The sequence below is a fragment of the Schistocerca serialis genome, chromosome 4, assembly GCF_023864345.2.
Source record: "Schistocerca serialis cubense isolate TAMUIC-IGC-003099 chromosome 4, iqSchSeri2.2, whole genome shotgun sequence".
NCBI lineage: Eukaryota > Metazoa > Arthropoda > Insecta > Orthoptera > Acrididae > Schistocerca > Schistocerca serialis.
In genome coordinates, this window is record NC_064641.1 from 366,155,561 (window position 1) to 366,178,044 (window position 22,484).

A 22,484-nucleotide genomic window follows, 5' to 3' on the forward strand; every position below is an offset into this window, starting at 1 on the left:
AGAGTACCTCATGGAGGACAGAGTGGGGCAGCAGCAGTTCCTTGGTGACTATGAAAAAGAGACTTGGGGAAAACACTAACTGAGTCTCTGTGGTTGGATGTTCGCAAGTATGTAGATGTAGATGAGTGCAATGAAGTGGTTCAGTTCTTCCCGGTGCTGATAAAGGGCCCAGAGCATCAGTGGCATCAGTCCTCCATGGTGATAGGTGTCCCAATGATCTCGATGAAGTGTTAGTGCTGGATGCTGGTGGAGAGCCACTCCTCTGTGAAGTACTGCAGCTCCTCCCACCGATGAATGAGGAGGTGTTATTGCACACCTTCACCCACTCACAGATGATAGTGGGAGGGGGGGGGGACAGATTGTTGCAATATTGTGTTACACACTGCTTGCAGAATGGTTTGAGTAATCTGTTATGGCTAGGATATAGACCTGATCCTGTGCACCTGAGGAATGAGTCTGCCCCGGTAGCTGAGTGGTCAGCGTGACGGACTGTCAATCCTAAGGGCCCGGGTTCGATTCCCGGCTGGGTCGGAAATTTTCTCCGCTCAGGGACTGGGTGTTGTGTTGTCCTAATCATCATCATTTCATCCCCATCGACACGCAGGTCGCCGAAGTGGCGTCAAATCGAACGACCTGCACCAGGCGAACGGTCTACCCGACGGGAGGCCGTAGCCACACGACATTTCCATTTTTCCAACTTGGGAAAACCCTAAATGGAGATGTATGAATGGGTATTTGCATATATGTTTTTGATGTATTTATTAGAGGTTCTTCCTATATTCCTCTTCCACAAAATATGGATTAGAAACATGCTATTATTAATGTTAAAAATTCCACCAATTCTTGCTTTGCTTGGTTCGCTTTGGCTAATGAGTAATTTTTTAATGAAAGATGCACATTGTGTAAGTAATAACCTCGTACATGATATTCATGAGTATTATAAACACAATAGGACTGAATCCCCCATCAGACTCCAGGTCACTGCAAAATTTGAGAGACAGAATCCCTGCATGTTAATTCATATATACAGCTTTGAGAAAGACAAGCCTACTAGGCGCAATGTGCAGAAAATGAAGAAGAAGAAGAAGAAGATCAATAATAAAGTTGGTGGACTACCTCACTATTTCTAGTTTGAAGGTCGATGTGAAAAAATGCTAATTGGTGGCTCATGTTAGATGGCACTAAGCAGCATTACTATTTGATCAAAAACATGTTCTGCCTTATTTACACCCAACTTACTGTACACAGGACAGCAAAATGTATTCATTCTGGTGTCTGAATTCATTTTATATGAACAGTCATCTGACAGAGCAACAACGGAATTGTTCCATCTTGGATGTGGTACCGAAGGGGTGCCTACTGAAGTGCAGAAGCTCTTTAGGGATTAAAATATATTCACTCAAGGAGCAAGTATCATTAACGGTGCTCCCTTTGGATGTCTTTTCGTTTCTGTAGTGGCTGTGAGGGTTACAACACAAATTACATATACCATTTGCTGCATTGTACTAGGTTGTCTGTTCATATGATTCAAATCCTAATTATTTTAAAACCTTTGATGTGACAGATCCTACAAAACTGGTTGTTCTCTGAGGTTCAAGTACTTGCAGAGGAAGTTGTTGCTATCTATGGTGCCAGTTTTTGATTTAATACATGACAGCAGGTCGTTAATCATTATTAGGAACAGGAACTGTTAGGCAGGAAGTTAAATAGGTACACAACAAAACAACTGACTGTTATATCTGTGGGCTTCCATTAGCAAATATCAGGGAAAAACAGTGTGGCTCACTGTCATCTAAATGGTAAACTTTACCTGTAACCTGAATTGCATACTTCCACATCACATACCTGTGTTTTTCCAAAATTTGAATGGGTATGATGCTAACTTCATTACTGAGCAGTTCATTGGGTTTGTTCTACATATTCACCAGTTTAGTCTTCTAACTGAGAGCACAGAAAGATCTGTTTTGTTTTCAGAGTGTGTCAACAAGAATATAAAGCTACACCTCCTGGATTCATTAAGATCCTCTCGGGCAGCACTTCAGAAAATCTCAAAACTCACACGTTGTAATGATGCTAAAGTCCAGCTCGTAAACAAGGAAGGGATTTTCCTGTACTAAACCTGGTTTCAGCAGTGAGATTCTACAAAACTGTGGTATGTCTGATTTTTCCAGTAAACTTACAGGTAGTGTGAAAATGGATGTGGAATACAAGGATGCATTGTGTGTTTGGCAGGAATTTAAAATTTCTAACTTTGAGGATGCAAGGCTTTACATGGCCACAGAGATATATCTCTTTGAAGTTGTGTTTGAGCAATTCCAGAGTGAAGGCTGTGCCTGGCAACATACACCTGGGTGCTTCTGCTACACAATGCCTAGGTTATCATGGGATGCAATACTGAAGAAAACACGTGTTAAGCTCATTTTAACCAATTTTGACATGCCGTTGTTTTTGGAGTCCAGGATTTGTGTGAGAGTTTACTAACGTATGTACAGACATGACAGGGCAAGTAACCAGCAAATGGGTAAATTGTTTAACAACACTGTTATCTGTTGAAGTTACACATACTATACTTTAACAATTTATACCAGTTTGCCATGCAACTGTTTTTATGTACTGAAATTTAAGGTTTTTGGTGGCTGATTTGTGCTGAAATAGGTGGAATGGATTTTTTAACTGTGGTAGATGTTTCTGGTATCAGATGTCTTTTGGTTATAGACTTCTCATATCCTAATCTCATTTTTTTATTGATTTTGAGTACCATAGATCTAGGTAGCAACTGAATTGCAATGATAGAAAATATATCAGATTTATAGAATTCATATATCAGTTGCTTAACAATAAAAGATACTATCTAAATAAGATACTGGCTGAAGAATATGCACTCAATTATTGGAAAATTGTGTTTCACTATGGAAGGGCAGGTAATAAACATAGGATGCACAGTTGTGGTAAATATTACAATAAGTAAACACATCTATATGAAAACCAAATTTTCACATGTCTATGATAATAGTGTCCAAAATAATACAGGCTGCGGCAGTTAAATCTGGACAGATTTCAATTTGAATTTTCCTCCATATTGTAGTTCCACTGGAGGTCACAAATGGCGTTTTTGAAAGGCATAAGCACCTAGTAAAAAGTCAGAACTTCAAAATGGCCGAGATGTTATGGACAATTGCGGAGTACAAGCGAAGAGCCGCGATTGCCAAAAGTCTTGCACTGGGCGTTTGCCCACTGAAGGTGTTTGATTCTTTGGGTACCCGAGATCAACTGTTTACAATATTGTTGTAATGTATAATGCTTTGTAGAAGTCTGGGGAAGGTTCTGCTAACCTGGCGAGGAAACCTCATTCAAGGAAATGCTTGTCACGAACTACAGCAGTCATCGTAAAGGCTCAGGCGCTGATTTCGGAGAACCCTGGGCAATTGCTGAGGAAATTGGCGTCAGTATTGAATGTGAGCGAGCGAAAAATGCGTCGAATGGCAGAGGAGGACTTAATACAAGCTATTTAGTCAAAAACTGGCTCTCAGATAACACCGACACGTTCTGGTCAAAGGAGTTCTGGCCCCCAAACAGCCTGAATTTGAACTCCCTCCACTACTACATTTGGAGTGTAATCTGGATGAGTTATCAATAAAATGAGGCACCCCAATGTCGCATCTTTATGCACTGCATAGACGGACTGCATAGTATGGACGGCGCTGTTTTTAGAGTGCTTGCAATCACTTCGGGGCGAGTTTGGAGGTGGTCATTGTGGTTGAAGGAGGTTACATTGAGTAATGTAAGTCTTGAAAGATGCCACTAATTATATGTAAAAGGATTTTCGTTTTCATTTGTATTTTGTTTTAAGAAATGTGCTTTTTAAAAAAATTCGGTTGTCCAGATTTAAGCAGCACACCCTATGTAAGAGTGACACGTAGTATATTAATAAGATGGCAAGATGAAAAATATGGTACAGACACTGTAGTTTATACTGTTCTTGAATGGTGCAGTACAATTATGTTTCAAATATAATTCCAGACACAAAATTTATTTAAACTGTTTTTAAAACAATTATAAATGCAGTAGTGAAAAAAAGATATAGTAATTGACACTATTTTTAATTGGTACATTATAAGCGGATTTAAATTGGAAGTCCTAAAGTAAAATTTATTAAAACTGGTTCTAAAACAATTGTTAGTTTAGCAACAAAGAACATAGTGTCTCAGAAATTCATCAGCCGTGTACAATGATTTTTCAGTTAGGTAGTCTTTGAGGATGTTGGCAACTGTTAATGAAGGCATTTAATATATGGTGGGAGTGCATTAAACAACTTAATGGTGGAGTGATGAATTTCTTTTTGAAGCAAATTAAAGCTTTTTAATTCAATATGTAAGCTGTTTTCGGTTCCTGTGTTGTAGTCATGATATTTGCTGCTGCCTGTTCACAGAGAAAAATTATGACAGTCAAAAGTCAACAAGGAAAAACATTAAGGAATAAAAGTAGCCAAAGTAGAAAGCCTTAATGGCATCTGCTATCAATGAAGTGATAATCCATGATGCAAATGTTGGTGAACTAAGTAATATGATGAATTTTGTCTGACCAATTACATTTGCTGTGTATATAAGTACCCATGAATTTTGCAGCCTCAGATTTCTGTATTGATTGATCTTTACACTTTTTATTAATTCCATCAAGGTTTGTTGTGGTTTGTTGAATCCCATGTAGTGGGTTGTACCTGCACTGAGTGAGAGACCCTTCAAGGGAAAACAGTTTAAGGTTTCTGTGAAAGCTTTTTTCATAGGTTGTTCAAGACGTATCTGACAGTTCATTGATGAGAATTGCCGTATGGAGGTCATTAATGAAAATCAGAAACAGCAGTGATCACAAAACAGAGCCCTGTTGCACATAACAACTTAAGGTGCTTAACTCAGATGAGGCAGGTTCTCCAGATGAGCAAAGTTTGCATGACGAGCAAAACAGTTTGCTGCTGTGTTCAGAACATCAAGTTCCTTGAGATGGTTCCTCCCCAAGCTGATGATTACACTGTGGGAAAAAAGAGATATATTTTACACTAAGAAAGTTCCACCAATGCATCAACATGGCTATGGAGTTGATTAGAGTCACCTGCAATATTCAATTCGATCAGAATCTCTGATTGTATGAGTATATTGATCTAATCTCCTGTAAACCATCATTCATGCCTCGTGCTGTTGGAAAAGATTTTTATAACTTAATGAACAACATGATTTTTAGCAAGACAGCACTGTGACATTAAATTACTTAATCATTGGGATGGATCTGCATGCGAGAAAATTGATTGCCAAGCCAAATTTTGAGTGGTATAGCATCTTACATGAAGAATAGTGGCTCTGGAAATTGTCTGTGGTGATATGTGTATTGTATCTATCAGAACTCCATATGTATCGTTTTCATTATGAGTTTGCGAAAATTCGTTTTGAAGATCCATGTTGCTTTATATGGAAACAGATAGCGTCATTTATTGGGTGATGAGTTATGATCCATACGAGATGATAAGATGCCATCCCAGCACATTCAGCATGTCTGGATATAAAGCTGTTAATGCATATGGCATCTAGCCAGGTAGTAATACGAGTAAGGCTATTTGCTTGATGACAGTTGAGGCAAACAGTCGTAAATTGTGGAGTTTGTAGCTGTGTGATTAAAAAAGTATGCATAATGTGCAGAACTGGGTGCTGTTTAAAGGTGGACAATTTGTCCACTCACTGCTATTGTCCAACGTTTATAAACACTTGATACACAAACAGCATCTTGCATAGTAACACCATTTCAGTATGCAGTTTTCGTAGACTCCACTGGGAGAACTGTTACCCATTCTGAGAGTCGTTGCAATGTTGTTGATGGAATGACATATGGAGAAAATGAAATGTGTTGGGATGTATCATAGTACCCACAAAAGACTTCTTTTGTTAACCCTACTCGCACATTTGAGCTACCTTGTAGCGACATGCTGGTAAAATTTTAGCTTCATTTCTTTCATCAGTTGCTGTTCTTTTTCTTCGGCATATTTTAGTCTTCACATTTCCAGTTTCTTGAAATATTTTTGCTCCCTCAGTCCCCTCAGCATATACACAATCCAGTCACATTAATGTGACACCACCTCTGCTCGAAATCAATGTGCAATAACCACTCATAACGGCAGGCGGCAGCACTAGCAGGGGCGAGTATATAAAGCTTTTCATGAGGATGTGAAAAAGAGTGAGTTGCTGTAATGTGGAATGGAGCGATTTATCTGGCGTCCAAAAGGGCATGATTATTGGGTTGAGTTGGGTTGTTTTGGGGAAGGAGACCAGACAGCGAGGTCATCGGTCTCATCGGATTAGGGAAGGATGGGGAAGGAAGTCGGCTGTGCCCTTTCAAAGGAACCATCCCAGCATTTGACTGGAGCGATTTAGGGAAATCACAGAAAACCTAAATCAGGATGGCCAGATGCGGGATTGAACTATCGCCCTCCCGAATGTGAGTCCAGTGTCTAACCACTGCGCCACCTCACTCGGTCATGATTATTGGCTTTTGTACCAAGGACATAAGCATTTCCAGAAGAGCTAAGTTTGGAAACTGCTCACATGCTGCTGTGGTATATTGTGGGTGGAAAATTGTGGTTTCCAGAAATTTCGCCATGGCAATGTGGCGCACCTTGGGCCATAGATGACGGGGTGAGATGTGTACAGGCGAATAGACGTGCAACTGTTGAGCAAGTGACTGCCCAAATAACCAAAGGGCTACCAACAGCGTCTGCTCAACGTCTTTGCAGAAAATGTTACAGCTTGTGGTCCTTTGCAGCAGCACCTGGTTCATACACCCATGCTGACTGCAGTTCATCGGCAATGAAGAATGAACCACACGTCCAATTAGTAGCGACAGGTGACCTTTTCAGACGAATCACGTTTTATGCTCTATCAGGCAACAAACACACAACAACAATCGGCGGGAGGGTGCAGGCTAGAGGGCATGCCCAGGGATCTCGTCATTTCGGAACCCACAATGGATCAACACAAGTATGCATCTCTCCTTGGGGTCCATGTCCATCCTTACATACAGTTTGGTTTTCCTCAACACAATTGCATCTATCAGCATGACAACATATCACACAGCTTGAAGTGTATGTGCATGGTTCAGAGGGCACCAGGATGAGTACTATATTCCTGTGGCTACTAAATTCCCCAGATGGAAACCTAGACTAAAATCTGTGGGTCCGCCTTGATCAGGCTGGTCTCACCATGGATCCTCAGCTTAGGAACCTAGTGCAGCTGGCCACGGCACAGGAGTCAGCGTGGCCCCATGTCCCTTGTGTATACTGCAGAACCTCACTAACTCTCCTCCTGCATGGCTTGCAGCAGTCTGTACAGCAAAGAGTGATTATTCAGGCTTATGACAGGTGGTCACATTAATGTGACTGGACAGAGTACATTACATCCAACTCTTTATTTTTTTGTAGTTCAGGGAATAAACTAGATACACTGTGCCTGAGTGTGGGATGCAGTTTATACCATGTGATTTCTGTGCATGACCTGTTTTTATTTCTGCATGATTCCAGTAAATGGCAGCATATGCTTCAAGAAAGCTGTTTATCACAGTTATATTTCAGTTATTTTCTAATATAAATAGTATTCAGATTGAACATCTATATTTTTGGCGAATCACATCAGTCCTTTAAATATAGCATTTTAGTCTTATTTTGTACTAGAAGGGGGTATCAACCACTAATATAAACTCTTCGTCCATAAAATATAAGCTCAGGACTGAGGAGGTTATAATGTTGACAAAAACAGCTCGCAAGGGTGAGACACAAGCGGGTTGTGCATATCGTTGAAGTCTGAACAGCTTCACATAAGTGTGATTGCTACAAAAGCACATCATACTTTGTGGCCTTCATAAACACTGGCAAACACACGAACCGTACCTGAGTCATGTGTTTGCTTATATTTAATGCAGCAGCACAGATGTTTATGAGACCTCTACTCCTGATGGTTGGACAGTGGCTGACAGCTTTGCACTTTTCTTTCCTCAGGCAATCGAATGTTGTTAAAAAAAACAGCTTTTGTATTTATATCTTCATTCGATTATGAATGTTCACCAATTTTCCGTTTAAGACAAAAAAACACTGTCGGCTGAGACATTAATACTTATAGTGAAATGTAGTAACATTGCAAGACTTTTCTGGGGCACACCGCCACCATCTAAAGAGAGTACCATGATACACTTGGTGTGACATCACGCAGTGTCGTCCAGGTTTGGTGGGGTGCTGTAGTGACAGAATTGAGGTGCATGTTCTGCAACATTTCTCAAACGATTTTACAGAGTGTATTAGGTAAAAAAAAGATTTCAGTGCTACTTGCGCCTTTATCTGTCAGTTTCAGGGTGAAATACCCACCATTTCGTTAATGGTTACAGTTATTGTGACATTTCACGTTAAGTAACAAATTCGAAAACGGTGTAATGAAAAATTGGGGTAGTTATGACCTTGCATTTGGAGCATATTAGACCATATGTTGCTGTGTATGAAATATAGCTAACATTTTGAATTTTTCTTTGAATTTGGGAAGGAATCTATAACTGTCCCCAGTCATGAGAAAATAGATTTTATGTAGAACATTGACTTCCAGTCCAATGCACACAGGAATCAAATATTCATAACATCCGTTATATCTGGTAAACTGTTCGAAATATCGAAACGAAATTTTGCCAAATGATAGCACTAAAAAAGGAGTGCATTCTGCCACATGGTTAATACACTGAACTTTATCTATGGTGATCTTGCAGAGGCCACAATTTTCATTTTAATGTTTTCAAATCAGTACTGTAATTTTTGAAGAATCATAGATAGCTGGTGAAAAGAGAATTTCCTAGTATGAAAAACATGAAATTTCTTCTCATGTGCTATTGTAACTGACATAATGAGATTTCCCGTAAGGTGTTGACCTCACTGATCACCAACAGTTTGTTTAATGAGACACACTGTTTCAGGATTCTGTCACAATAGCTACTGCAAGGTGAGCTTGTTTAAATTATGTTGCATTTTGGCAAAAGAAGGATAGTTACATTTGTCATCAAAAGAAATGTAGCCATTACCAATAACCGATTATCCTTCTTCGAATGAGAAGAGGTATATTTTGGTATATTTTGTGATCTGTCATAGCCATTTGACTGTGTAAATCACGATATCCTTTAAAGTAAATTAGAATATTATAAACAGGAAATGCTGCAAAATGGTTCAAATCTTATATCTCTGGCAGGAAACAAAGGGTGTTATTAGGAAAGAGACGTGTATCAAGCTATCAGGCATCATACAACTGGGAACTAATTACATGTGGGGTCCCACAAGGTTCCATTTTAGGGCCCTTACTTTTTCTTGCGTATATCAATGACCTTTCATCAGTAACATTATCAGAAGCCAAGTTAGTTTTGTTTGCTGATGATACAAACATTACAATAAATATCAAATCAAGTGTAGTCTTAGAAAGGTCAGCTAATAAAATATTTGTGGACATTAATCACTGGTTCCTAGCCAATTCTTTGTCACTTAACTTTGAAAAAACACACTACATGCAGTTCAGAACTTGTAAGGGGTGTCCCACGACTATATGCCTAACGTACGATGACAAGCAGATAGAACAAGTGGACAGTGTTAAATTCTTGGGATTACAGCTTGATAATAAATTCAACTGGGAGGAGCACACCACAGAACTGCTGAAGTGTCTTAACAAATCTTTATTTGCGATGTGAGTTGTGTCAGACATAGAGGATATAAAAATGAAAAAGCTGGCATACTATGCTTACTTTCATTCCATAATGTCATATGGGATTATTTTTTAGGGCAATTCATGAAGCCAAGATAAAGTTTTCTGGGCACAAAAACGTGCAGTCAGAGTTAAATGTGGTGTGAACTCAAGAACATCTTGCAGAAGCCTGTTTAGGGAACTAGGGATACTAACTACTGCTTCCCAATATATTTATTCCTTAATGAAATTTGTCATTAAAAATATATCACTTTTTCAAACCAACAGCTCAATTCATGGAATCAATACTAGAAATAAAAATAATCTTCAGAAGGATTTAAAGTCACTTAGTCTTGTACAAAAAGGTGTGCATTATTCAGGAACACACATCTTCAATAACTTGCCAGCAGCCACAAAAAGCTTAACAACCAATGAAATTCAGTTTAAGAGAAGCCTAAAGGATTTATTGGTGGCCAACTCCTTCTACTCCATTGATGAATTTCTCAGTAGAACCAACTGATTTGTATATATATATATATATATATATATATATATATATATATATATATATATATATATATATATATATATATATATATAAGTACAAATAACTTCTGCACAATTTCAGTGCAGTAATGTGTTCATTGTAAATAAGTATTTAGTAGTTGTATTACACGTTTATTACCTTATAAATAAAAAAAACCTTTTTTATTTTAAATTCAATGCATTAGTATTTTAAAATGATTCTTTCATATAGCGTTCATTAAAAAAATGACGACCATGCCACTTGGGACCTGTGGAATGCTACATTAGCTTATTTGTTTGAATTGTAAATATTTGTCATGTATTGTTGTTTTTCTGACATGTTCTACATCCTGGAGGACCTCCTCACTATGGATCAATTGGAATGAAGGTAAATATAATCTAATCTAATCTAACATTTCAGACAATAATAAATCGGCAATTCTGTTGCAATTTTGGCAGAATCCTGTCGTATTTTAATAATGAACAACTGGGAATGAAATTTACCAAAGGCTTTTCTTGTTGTTCTTCGTCTGAGAAATATGAAAGTAATTCAGAGCAACTAGTGTACAATCTTTTTGTTCCTATCCTTATTTAGACTGAAGTGGTGAACGTCTTCACCTTAATTATCTTTTGATGTGTTAAAGATAAGTATGTATCATCTCCGCTGTAGGGTGAAAATCTCATTCTGGAAACATCCCCAAGGCTGTGACTAAGCTATGTCTCCGCAATATTCTTTCTTTCAGGAGTGCTAGTTCTGCAAGGTTCGCAGGAGAGCTTCTGTAAAGTCTGGAAGGTAGGAGACGAGGTACTGGCAGAGGTAAAGTTGTGAGGACGGGGCGTGAGTCGTGCTTGGGTAGCTCTGTTGGTAGAGCACTTGGCCGCGAAAGGCAAAGGTCCCGAGTTCGAGTCTCGGTCCGGCACACAGTTTTAATCTGCCAGGAAGTTTCATAAGTTATGAATGTTTATAAATGATTTTGTATCTCCAAAGAAAAAAACGCAGCTTTGGTTTTCTATTAGAGGCCGAGTTTTGACACTTCTGACCTTCACCTTATGGAGTAAGAGGGTTGTCCACAAAGTAAGTTCCGTTTCTGTTTTTATCTGGGGCAGCGCTACGATCGCAATTCCGAGCATGCGCGGCAATTACTCTGACTCAAGGAGAAGACATGTACGCCATTTTCAGATCGCTGCCGCCGGCGTGTGCTTTGTAGTGCTTCTTTATAATATCAGCTGTAATTGTAAATGCCACTGCGTGTGAAATCAGATCTGTGATTCGTTTTCTAAATGCAAAGAAAGTTAAACCAAAGGAAATTCATTGGCAAATCTGCGAAGTTCACAGACCAAATACTGTGAGTGATTCAATGGTTAGAAGATGCGTCAGACTATTCAATGAAGAGCGTGATCAAGTGCATGATGAAGAACGAAGTGGATGCCTGTCTGTGGTTACTGATGAACTGGTTCACACAACTGACGAGAAAATTAAGCACAACAAGTCCTCGCGACTCCTTGGTGGTCAACACTTCAACGATGATGACGAGCTGAAAGAACATGTTACCACATGGTTGGATACACAGGCGGCAAACTTCTATGAAGTAGGCATACAAAAACTTGTACCACGCTGTGACAAGTGCCTACAAAATTTCGGAAACTATGTAGAAAAGTAGTTTAACATTCGTAGATTCTTGAGCAATAAATATTTTTTCTGCATCTGTACACGTTTGTTTTATATAACCAAACGGAACTTACTGTGTGGACATACCTCGTGTAAGTCCGTGAAATATGATGATCAGTCTTTTAAGAGGCTACACAAAAGATCAGTTTACAGCTTAAATGTTGGGACAGCGTACATTTTCTCTAGCCTTATGAAGTGAAAAGTTATTATCATCTAAAAATGCACCTATAATGGCGTGAAACCGGTTGTGTTACCTAATGAAGGAACCTCTAAACAGCTAATGAGGCCTGGAAAAATTTTCATTCTCTATGAGAAAGATTTTTAAAGGATTTTTAAAAATATTTTTGGATAATTTTTGGGAGTTTCTTTACAGTAAAAATATATTATTAATTGTTTTGCGTAAAACTGGTGTTTTAATGCTCAGAATACATATTCCAACGTGTAGTTCAAAATATGTAATATTTACAAAAATTGTACTATAATTTCTGATAGGGATCCGCAAGCACTATCCGTGGACATTTAGTTTATAAAAGTTGCACAGGGCATTGGTAATACATAAATTCTTAAAAGTTCATTTTAACTGTTAAATCTTTAGTACTGAAGAGCTTAAAAAGTACTTGCTTCATCGAGGGCACGTTTCATACATGCACTCGTCGTATGTTTGTGTGTCATTGGTTTTTCTGTGACTGTCTCGGATCGGTTTCTACTGAATTTATACCTATTTAGTGGTCGCTGTGGTAACTCGTTTCCGCCCCTTGCATGCTTCTTGCCAATGGATAAGCGCATGTGGGTTCTTCCAGCTGCTGGTCCATAGCACGAGTTTACCTGCTGCCGTCCTGCAGTCATGGGATATCTCCTACTCTCAGTGTCCACTAGTGACTGACTCAGAATAAGCATGCACTCAGACACTCCTCCTCTTCCCATCACAGTCGCTGTGTTAACGTGAAGCTCCCGAAACAGGATTTCGTAGACCCATTTCCCAATACCGCTTCTGATTAATCATTTAAACACGGCAAAATTGATTCTGGAAATTCGGTTCTAGCTGCCGGTTCTCGATTGCCACAATCGATTTTCGCTCCCTTGTACACAATAAACCATTTTGAAACGAGCTTGGGTGTTCATGTAACGTCCTGTTGTTAAAAACATTCGGCTAATATGGTCGGAGTGACTTTTTGTGAAGTGTATAAGTAGAAATATTAAATGCACCTTGATGTAAACGTAGGTGAAGCTGTCTACCTCCAATATTTAACTGAAGAGAAATAGCAATTGTGCTGAATAAATCAAAAACCGAAACAGGTGCATTCCATGTGCCTCCCTTAACATGGCTAGCAACTTCGTTTCCAGCCTTAACAAGTAAGCGCGACAGCGAAAAACGGTTTCCGAAAGTCGGTTTTCGTCTTTCGGAACATGTGTCGCATATAAACGTTGTGAGTAAGACGCAAGCTTGCAGTTGGGTTTTTTAAAGGTTTGGCTTTCAGCAATATCGAGCTGTACCCTCACAGTATGCCAACAAATATTTAAGAATAGGAACAAATATGGCAGCTGAAGGAAATTAAATACATTATTTACAAGAATTTACTTTTACAGAACGTGTTTCGGACCACGATTGTAACACCTATGTAAATCAATACTTATCACTACTAATCAAATAATACGAGTAGGCTAATAATATGTCTGTTATCAATAAAAAATCTCTTGATGTGGTTACCAGGTTTCCTTTGTTACTAAGAGAAAAACAGATATTTTGTAGGCTGACTTTCATGGGTGTACGGTAGAGCAGATCATTTATCGGGCTATGATCTGGCTGCTGGCGGAGCGGCTGAATGCATGCAGAATCGATTGACAACATATCCAGATAGTGGCATGGATGCGACACGCTGTGCATGTCCTTTGGGTGCAGTCAGGGTTGGGTGTTTGTCATTAACGGAAGTGACGGTCAGAAGCAAAGTCTCATGAGGGCCATCACCTGAAGTCTCTTGGCTGCAGGCTAGCTGTGAAGTCCCTGCCCTCCAGTCTTAAAATGAAGCGTCTACTCTGCAGTCTCCAGATCAAATGCCTTGCCTAGTGTTCCACAAAAATGTCTGTGGCCATAGCAATCCATCCGATTACCGAATTTAGAATGCAGAATCGGTTGACAACATATCCAGATAGTGGCATGGATGCGACACGCTGTGCATGTCCTTTGGGTGCAGTCAGGGTTGGGTGTTTGTCATTAACGGAAGTGACGGTCAGAAGCAAAGTCTCATGAGGGCCATCACCTGAAGTCTCTTGGCTGCAGGCTAGCTGTGAAGTCCCTGCCCTCCAGTCTTAAAATGAAGCGTCTACTCTGCAGTCTCCAGATCAAATGCCTTGCCTAGTGTTCCACAAAAATGTCTGTGGCCATAGCAATCCATCCGATTACCGAATTTAGATTTTTCCCATCCGATTACCGAATTTAGATTTTTCTTTTCGACAATCAAACGATATTTCAATACCTTTCACAGCTGTTGCGTTCCATCCATGTTTCCCATGGTTAAAATACCACAGACACTATTCAAGAAAGCTATTCTTAGACGGTGTTTTGTCAATAGGCAAACTGAACTACTCCATTACCTGAAGACACTGTACCACTACGAAGGAAACGCGTCTTATGACAACTATTAATTGGTAAAAATTAGACATATCTCTGAAGGTTATGAGATGACATGGTCACAGTATTGCAATATAGACAAGATGAATAGACAATGAAATGTAGATAAGATGAATATCTACCACTACAATCACGGAACTTGCTGTACCAAATGCTGAAAATCACATTTTAAGGCAAGTCTGCAAAATACGGGATAGCAGCTGTCGACGTTGACTGAAGGTACAAAATGGCTCTGAGCACTATGGGACTTAACTTCTGAGATCATCAGTCCCCTAGAACTTAGAACTACTTAAACCTAACTAACTTAAGGACATCACACACATTCATGCCCGAGGCAGGATTCGAACCTGGTACCGTAGCGGTCGCGCGTTTCCAGACTGTAGCGCCTAGAACCGCTCGGCCACCTCGGCCGGCACTGAAGGTACAAGATGAAGGAACTAGTGACAGAACTGCATTCGATAACAGTGAAATGTATTAGAGGTGCTCAAAAGAAAAGGTACGAAACAACACTGTGGCTCTTTATTCAGAAATAATCACCAGAGGCCTGAGCAAAAAAAATGGCTCCGAGCACTATGGGACTCAACTGCTGAGGTCATTAGTCCCCTAGAACTTAGAACTAGTTTAACCTAACTAACCTAAGGACATCACAAACATCCATGCCCGAGGCAGGATTCGAACCTGCGACCGTAGCGGTCTTGCGGTTCCAGACTGCAGCGCCTTTAACCGCACGGCCACTTCGGCCGGCAGGCCTGAGCACAACTACCCCACTGTCCCACGGGTCGAACGATTCCCTGTCCCAGGATTACTGTGGCTGTGACAGGAGCCAGGCCTCCCCTGATCCTTCAGTTCGTCATCCGAGTTGAAGGGCTTGGGGGATGGGTTTTTAGCGGACCAGACACATGGAAGTCGTAGGGCGAAATGAGCGGGCTGTAGGGCGGGTGCTCAAGCTGCTCCCACCTGAACCAGGACACTACGCTTTGCGTGACCTTGGAGATGTGGGAATGCGCATTATTGTGAACCAGAATCAGTCCCTCCGTGAGCAGCGCAGGCCGTTTGCTCTTGATGGACTTACGCAGGCTACGTAGTGTCTCGCAGTACACCTTACTGTTAATGGCTTTTCTGTTCTCGAGGAATTCGATGAGTATCAGATTTCGGACGTCGAAAAACAATGGAGGGCCCACCTTGCGTGCTGAGGGTACAGCTTTAAATTTTTAGGGGTAGCTGACAGTCCATGCTTTCATTGCTTAGATGTCTCACTACGTTATCCCAAAAGCACCATATGAATATTTCAGCCGGTTTGATTGTTATGACGTTTCGTACCTTTTGATTTGAAAACTCCTTATAAATAAGTGTGTCATACTATAGAGCGAAACGTGCAAATAAATTTAAGCTCTGTTCTTGGGTCACAACCTAACAATCATCTCTAGAATCGCGAATAATTATAGAAGAAGCGCCAAAAGTGTGGGACAATGATATTTGCGTTATGGTGGTTGCTGCTCGTTCCACCGAGCAGCACATCGGTAACAGTTGCAGATTCCGTAAAGAAACTGTACACTGTATACAACATAACAACGTCTCATAGCAAATTAAATTTATCACAGTGTTTTATGAAGTAATATCCCAACAAGACCCATTTTGTTCATGTATTTTACACACCAGGCGTTGTATCAGCGACGATTCGGAACTAGTTCGTAGATTATCTGGAAGAGGCGACACCACAACCTTTGTTTGTTGTTGCCGAATTTCATTAAATTCTTCCTGCAAAATAGTGGCACGTTAGGGTAACGACGATGGAGGTCTATAGCGGTCACGGACGCTTCACTACAAATAAACGACAAAGGCTCAGTAATATTGAAATTTGGTAACTGTATTGGCAGAGGAGATGCTGAAGTTGATACTCATGCTCACAAAACCAGTCCTGGACGATTTGAGCTGTGTGAACAGGGACGCTGTAGTCTTGGAACACAGCATCAGCAGTGTGGAAAAATATTGTACCATGGGACAGAAATGATTGGGCAAAATGGTTACATAAACCTTGGTAGATAGTGGTTAGAACACTGGAGTCGCAATCGGGAGGACGAGGGTTCAAACTGACATCCGGCCATCCTCAATAGGTTTTTCGTGGTTTTCCTAAACAGCTTTTGGCAAATGCCAAAACAGTTCCTTTGAAACGGCACGCCAATTTCCTTCCCCAACCTTCCCTTATCCAATGGACAGGTAACGTCGCTGTTTTGTCCCCTGCCCAAAATCAACCAACCAACCGTGGTAGCTATGCAACCTTGCAGAGTAATCATGGGCCCATGGAACACCATGAAACGGCTACCAAAAACACGACCGAATCCCGACCACGTTTCACTCTTTGGGCATAAACAAGGCCAGAAGTTGGAAGCAGTATGAACAAGACTCTTCCGACAAAATGACATTTCCGGGTTTTATGGCTTTTCCTGTTTGGGCATTTGCATCAATGAGTGGTTTTGGAATTCCAGCTCGCCCTGGTTATGGAGCTCCATTTGTCTCACTGTGGTGCTGTGCTGACAGGGTTCGCAAGTGCAATATTCAGTCCTGCTGTGACTTCTGCAGCTCTCGCCCTGTTTATTTTTCGTCACAATCCTCTTCAATGACTGCCCGCCACGGTCACTCAACACACACTTTTGTCCTGGATATGACTGAGTGGATGATGTTTTTCCGCTTCCTCTGTTTGGTATATAAATCTTGGATACGGTGCTTCCTGAAAGGCCAAACCCTTCTCCTGTCTCGGTTACGGAAGCAACCACCGTATTAGTAGCAACAGCTTGCGCACATTCGAATTTACTTAGCTCCGACATAAAGCACGTAAAATTTCAGAGAATACTGTTCTGATCACAACTGACACTTGTGACATATTGAGGACATTGCACAGATGCCGTTCGTGGTCAAATACAACAGCGCAACCTGCGGGCTTGGTTAGCAATTGCATTTACGTTCAAGCACCCATTTCTCGCAGTGTTTACATATTCCTGCCCAACCCCTGTATTTGTCAATTACACGGAACCACTAACCTTCGCCGGTGGACTCCATGCGCGAGGCGGTGTTGACGGTGTCGCCGAAGAGGCAGTAGCGCGGCATCTTGGAGCCGACGATGCCGGCGACGACGGGCCCCGTGTGGGCGCCGCAGCGGATCTGCAGTGTCTCTCCGGGCCGGTGCGGCACGGGGAAGAGTGCTGCGGCCGCCAGCAGGTCCAGCGCCATCGTCGCCACCTCGGTCACGTGCTTGTCGCCTGCAACAGCGGCCAACAGGCGCCGGCCCTCGATCACCTCCCACACTACCACTGCTCAAACTACACTACTGGCCTTTGAAATCTATGCACCACGAAGACAGCATGCAACAAACGTGACATTGGTATGAAATGTACAGTGTGTTTGGATATCCCGTTGATTAGCATTTCGTTTTATAACAGTAGTACAACCACACAAGCTGGATAGGAGCGACGCCATTACATTCTATACACAAGGAGAGACTGTGCAGTGGGTTTCTCAGCTAGAAATCGCATTTGATCGGAAACAACATTTGAATGTTGGTTGCTTTTGAGAAGATCATATTATGTTTTGCGAAAGTAGGAGAAATGTCTGTAGCTTGTCGGTAAACTCATGAGCGAGAGAGCGAGTCTTCACTCTGCCTACCCAGCTACATCACAAGATGCTTCTACGAGAAATACGGGCCCTACAACAAACTTGGGTCGTCACACTAGTCGCCTCGTCCGCCATTCTTCGCGAACACTCAGCTCCGTGCAGGACTCATGGGAAATTAGCATGACAATGAAAAAGTACCCACTATAGGTCTTAACTTTGTCATCTACTATACAGTGTGGTCCATTGATCGTGACCGGACCAAATATCTCACGAAATAAGCGTCAAACGAAAAAACTACAAAGAACGAAACTTGTCTAGCGTGAAGGGGGAAACCAGATGGCGCTATGTTTGGCCCGCTAGATGGCGCTGCCATATGTCGAACGGATATCAACTGCGTTTTTTCAAAAGTAGGAACCCTCATTTTTTATTACATATTCGTGTAGTACGTAAAGAAATATGAATGTTTTAGTTGGACCACTTTCTTCGCTTTGTGATAGATGACACTGTAATAGTCACAAACTCATGGCTCACAATTTTAGACGAACAGTTGGTAACAGGTAGGTTTTTTAAATTAAAATACAGAACATAGGTACGTTTGAACATTTTATTTCGGTTGTTCCAATGTGATACATGTACCTTTGCGAACTTATCATTTCTGAGAACGCATGCTGTTTAATGCAATAAATGCTCAAAATGATTTCCGTCAACCTCAATGAATTTGGCAATATTCCACTCAACAGCGAGTAGTTCGCCTTCCGTAGTGTTCGCACATGCATTGACAGTGAGCTGACGCATGTTGTCAGGCGTTGCCGGTGGATCACGATAGCAAATATCCTTCAACTTTCCCCACAGAAAGAAATCCGGGGACGTCAGATCCGGTGAACGTACGGGCCATGGTATGGTGCTTCGACGACCAATCCACCTGTCATGAAACATGCTGTTCAGTACCGCTTCGCCGGCCGAAGTGGCCGTGCGGTTAAAGGCGCTGCAGTCTGGAACCGCAAGACCGCTACGGTCGCAGGTTCGAATCCTGCCTCGGGCATGGATGTTTGTGATGTCCTTAGGTTAGTTAGGTTTAACTAGTTCTAAGTTCTAGGGGACTAATGACCACAGCAGTTGAGTCCCATAGTGCTCAGAGCCATTTGAACCATTTTTGAAGTACCGCTTCAACCGCACGCGAGCTATATGCCGGACATCCATCATGTTGGAAGTACATCGCCATTCTGTCATACAGTGAAACATCTTGTAGTAACATCGGTAGAAGATCACGTAGGAAATCAGCATACATTGCACCATTTAGATTGCCATCGATAAAATGGGGGCCAATTACCCTTCCTCCCATAATGCCACACCATACATTAACCCGCCAAGGTCGCTCATGTTCCACTTGTCGCAGCCATCGTGGACTTCCTGTTGCCAAATAGTACCTATTATGCCGGTTTACGTTACCGCTGTTGGTGAATGACGCTTCGTCGATAAATAGAACGCGTGCAAAAAAAATCTGTCACCGCCCCGTAATTTCTCTTGTACCCAGTGGCAGTACGTTCAAAGTGATCGCCATGCAATTCCTGGTGTATAGAAATATGGTACGGGTGCATTGATGTAGCATTCTCATTGAGATTCCCGATTCTCGCGCAGTTTTTCTGCTACTGATGTGCGGATTAGCCGCGACAGCAGCTAAGACTCCTACTTGGGCATCATCATTTGTTGCAGGTCGTGGTTGACGTTTCACATGTGGCTGAACACTTCCTGTTTCCTTAAATAACGTAGCTATCCGGCGAACGGTCTGGACACTTGGATGATGTCATCCAGGATACCGAGCAGCATACATAGCACACGTCCGTTGGGCATTTTGATCACAGTAGCCATACATCAACACGATATCGACCTTTTCCGCAATTGGTAAATGGTCCATTTTATCACGGGTAATGTATCGCGAAGCAAATACCGTCCGCACTGGCGGAATGTTACGTGATACCACGTACTTAATACGTTTGTGATTATTACAGCGCCATCTATCACAAAGCGAAAAAAGTGGTTCAACTAAAACATTCATATTTCTTTACGTACTAGTCGAATATGTGATAAAAATGGGGGTTCCTATTTAAAAAAACGCAGTTGATATCCGTTTGACCTATGGCAGCGCCATCTAGCGGGCCAACCATAGCGTCATCTAGTTTCCCCCTTCAAGCTACACGAGTTTCGTTCTTTGTAGTTTTTTCGTTTGATGCTTATTTCATGAGATCTTTGGCCCGGTCACTATCAATGGACCACCCTGTAGAGAGCTTCCATTTAAATGCACAGTTAAGATTTATTACACTCGCCTGAAATACGCTGACAGAAAAAAGAAAATCGCGACACCAAGAAGGAGTTGTGCAACGTAGATGAAAGTAGGTAGGCACGTTTCTATGTCTGAAAGATGATGTCCATTCAAATTTCACACCAGTCGCGTAAGAGTGGCGCTAGTGACGCCACTATGAGGATGCAAATCAGATTTGCTTTACGCTGTAACATTTGTCAGCGTCAGTTAACTTTGAGATTGAACGTGGTAAGATGATGTTTGTCAAGAATGCCTTTAAGGCGACAAAGAAGCCATTATCAACACATCATTTACCTTGAACGAATACATGTAATATGGCTACAAGAACCTAGATATCCCCTAAACAAAACTACAGGAGGACTTGGCTGGAGTATAGCCACTGACATGATTGCTGGCAGCGGTGATCACGAGAATGTAGGGTCGCAAGAAGAGTGTGCTCCAGTCAGTCACTTGGCACTACCGAGAGGAAGACCATTGTGTTCAGCGTATGGCCCTAGCACATTATACTGTACCTGCAGCAGCAATTTAAGCAGCAGTTGGCACCACACTGAGAAAACGAACTGTTACAAACGGGTTACTTCAGAGACAGCTCCAAGCTCTGTAGACACTCTACAGGGTGCATTCCACTGACCCCGAACCATCGCCATTTGCGATTTCAGTGGTGTCAACCGAGAGTTCATTGGACGGTAGGGTGGAGGTCTGTTGTGTCTTCTGATGAAAGCTGGTTCTACCTCAGTGCTAGTGATGGCGGTGCCTTGGTTAGGAGGAGGCCAGTTGAAGGCTGGCAACCAACCTGTCTACATGTTAGACACACTGAACCTACACCTGGAATTATGATTTGAGATGTAATTTTTTATGACAGTAGGAGCACTCTGCTGGTTATCTCACGCATCCTGATTGCCAACTTGTATGTCAGTCTGGTGATTCGACCCGTTGTGCTGCCATTCATGAACTGTGTTACAGTGAGAGCTTCCCAACAGCTTTCCTCTCGCTCACATACGTTGTTGTAACCCAACAAGCTCTACAGAGTATCAACATGTTGCCTTGGTTTGCTTGATTACCAGATCTGTCTGCAATTGAGCACATGTAGGGCATCATCGGACAACTCCAGCGTCATTCACAGCCAGCTTTAATCATCCCTGCATTGACCAATAAAGTGCAACAGGCATGGAACTGCAACATACAAACTGACATGCGACACCTGTACAACACAATGCATCAACGTTTGCATGCTTGCATTCAACATTCTGGCGGTTGCACCGGTTTTTAATGTACCGGAATTTCTCATTTGGAACGGCTTATCTCGTGCTTACATTAACCTGAGGTCTTACAATGTTAATCTCTTACATGTTACCTAGACAAATGTATTCCCGTAATTTCATGTTACCTAGACAAATGTATTCCCGTAATTTCATTACTCTACATTAATTATTTTTTCTGTTGCAATTTTTTTTCTGTCAGTGTAGCTACTCGCTCTCCTCTGGAGACGGCTGCTGGCACTGCTAAGACCTGCAGTGCCATGGCCTGTCTTTCTAGTGGGCCTCGATGCTTCTGCAGATTGGTTTACAATGTTGTACCGAACCTTTCACAGTGTGCACTTTAAATCTGTGGCGACTCTTTGCGCAGATACGTCGGGCAGCATTTAATTTTAGGTAAAAGACTTACCGAGTTAACACTGTAAAGAATACAGCAGACGACTGCCTTTTTCTGAAACACACTGTTATAGGTTAAATTACATTAACGCAGGAACGGGAGCCATACGAGTGAGTCAGTATTCATACATCTACTACGAATATAGAAACGAATGCCTGTTCATCTGATTGAATGTTCTTCTAGTATCTCCTCCTAAAACGATGGATATATTCAGGCAGGAGTTTAAAAACCGTATACAATTTAACGCTTAGTCTTCTGTTGTGCTTCCGCTAAGAGGTGAAATGCAGCAGTTCATGTTACACGAGTTGTATTCAAAAAGCTAACGGGGAATTATTAATT

At 41.5% G+C, this 22,484-nt stretch overlaps 1 protein-coding gene across 1 annotated transcript in view; it reads right to left on the reverse strand.

Moving 5' to 3' along the window:
- The window catches only part of LOC126474185 (receptor-type guanylate cyclase gcy-19), a 438,242-nt gene that overhangs the window by 65,184 nt on the left and 350,574 nt on the right, over positions 1–22,484 (reverse strand). Inside the window, exon 11 of the mRNA XM_050101647.1 lies at positions 17,602–17,820. Within this exon, the coding sequence (XP_049957604.1) occupies positions 17,602–17,820 (219 nt within the window). The remainder of the gene's footprint in view (positions 1–17,601; positions 17,821–22,484) is intronic.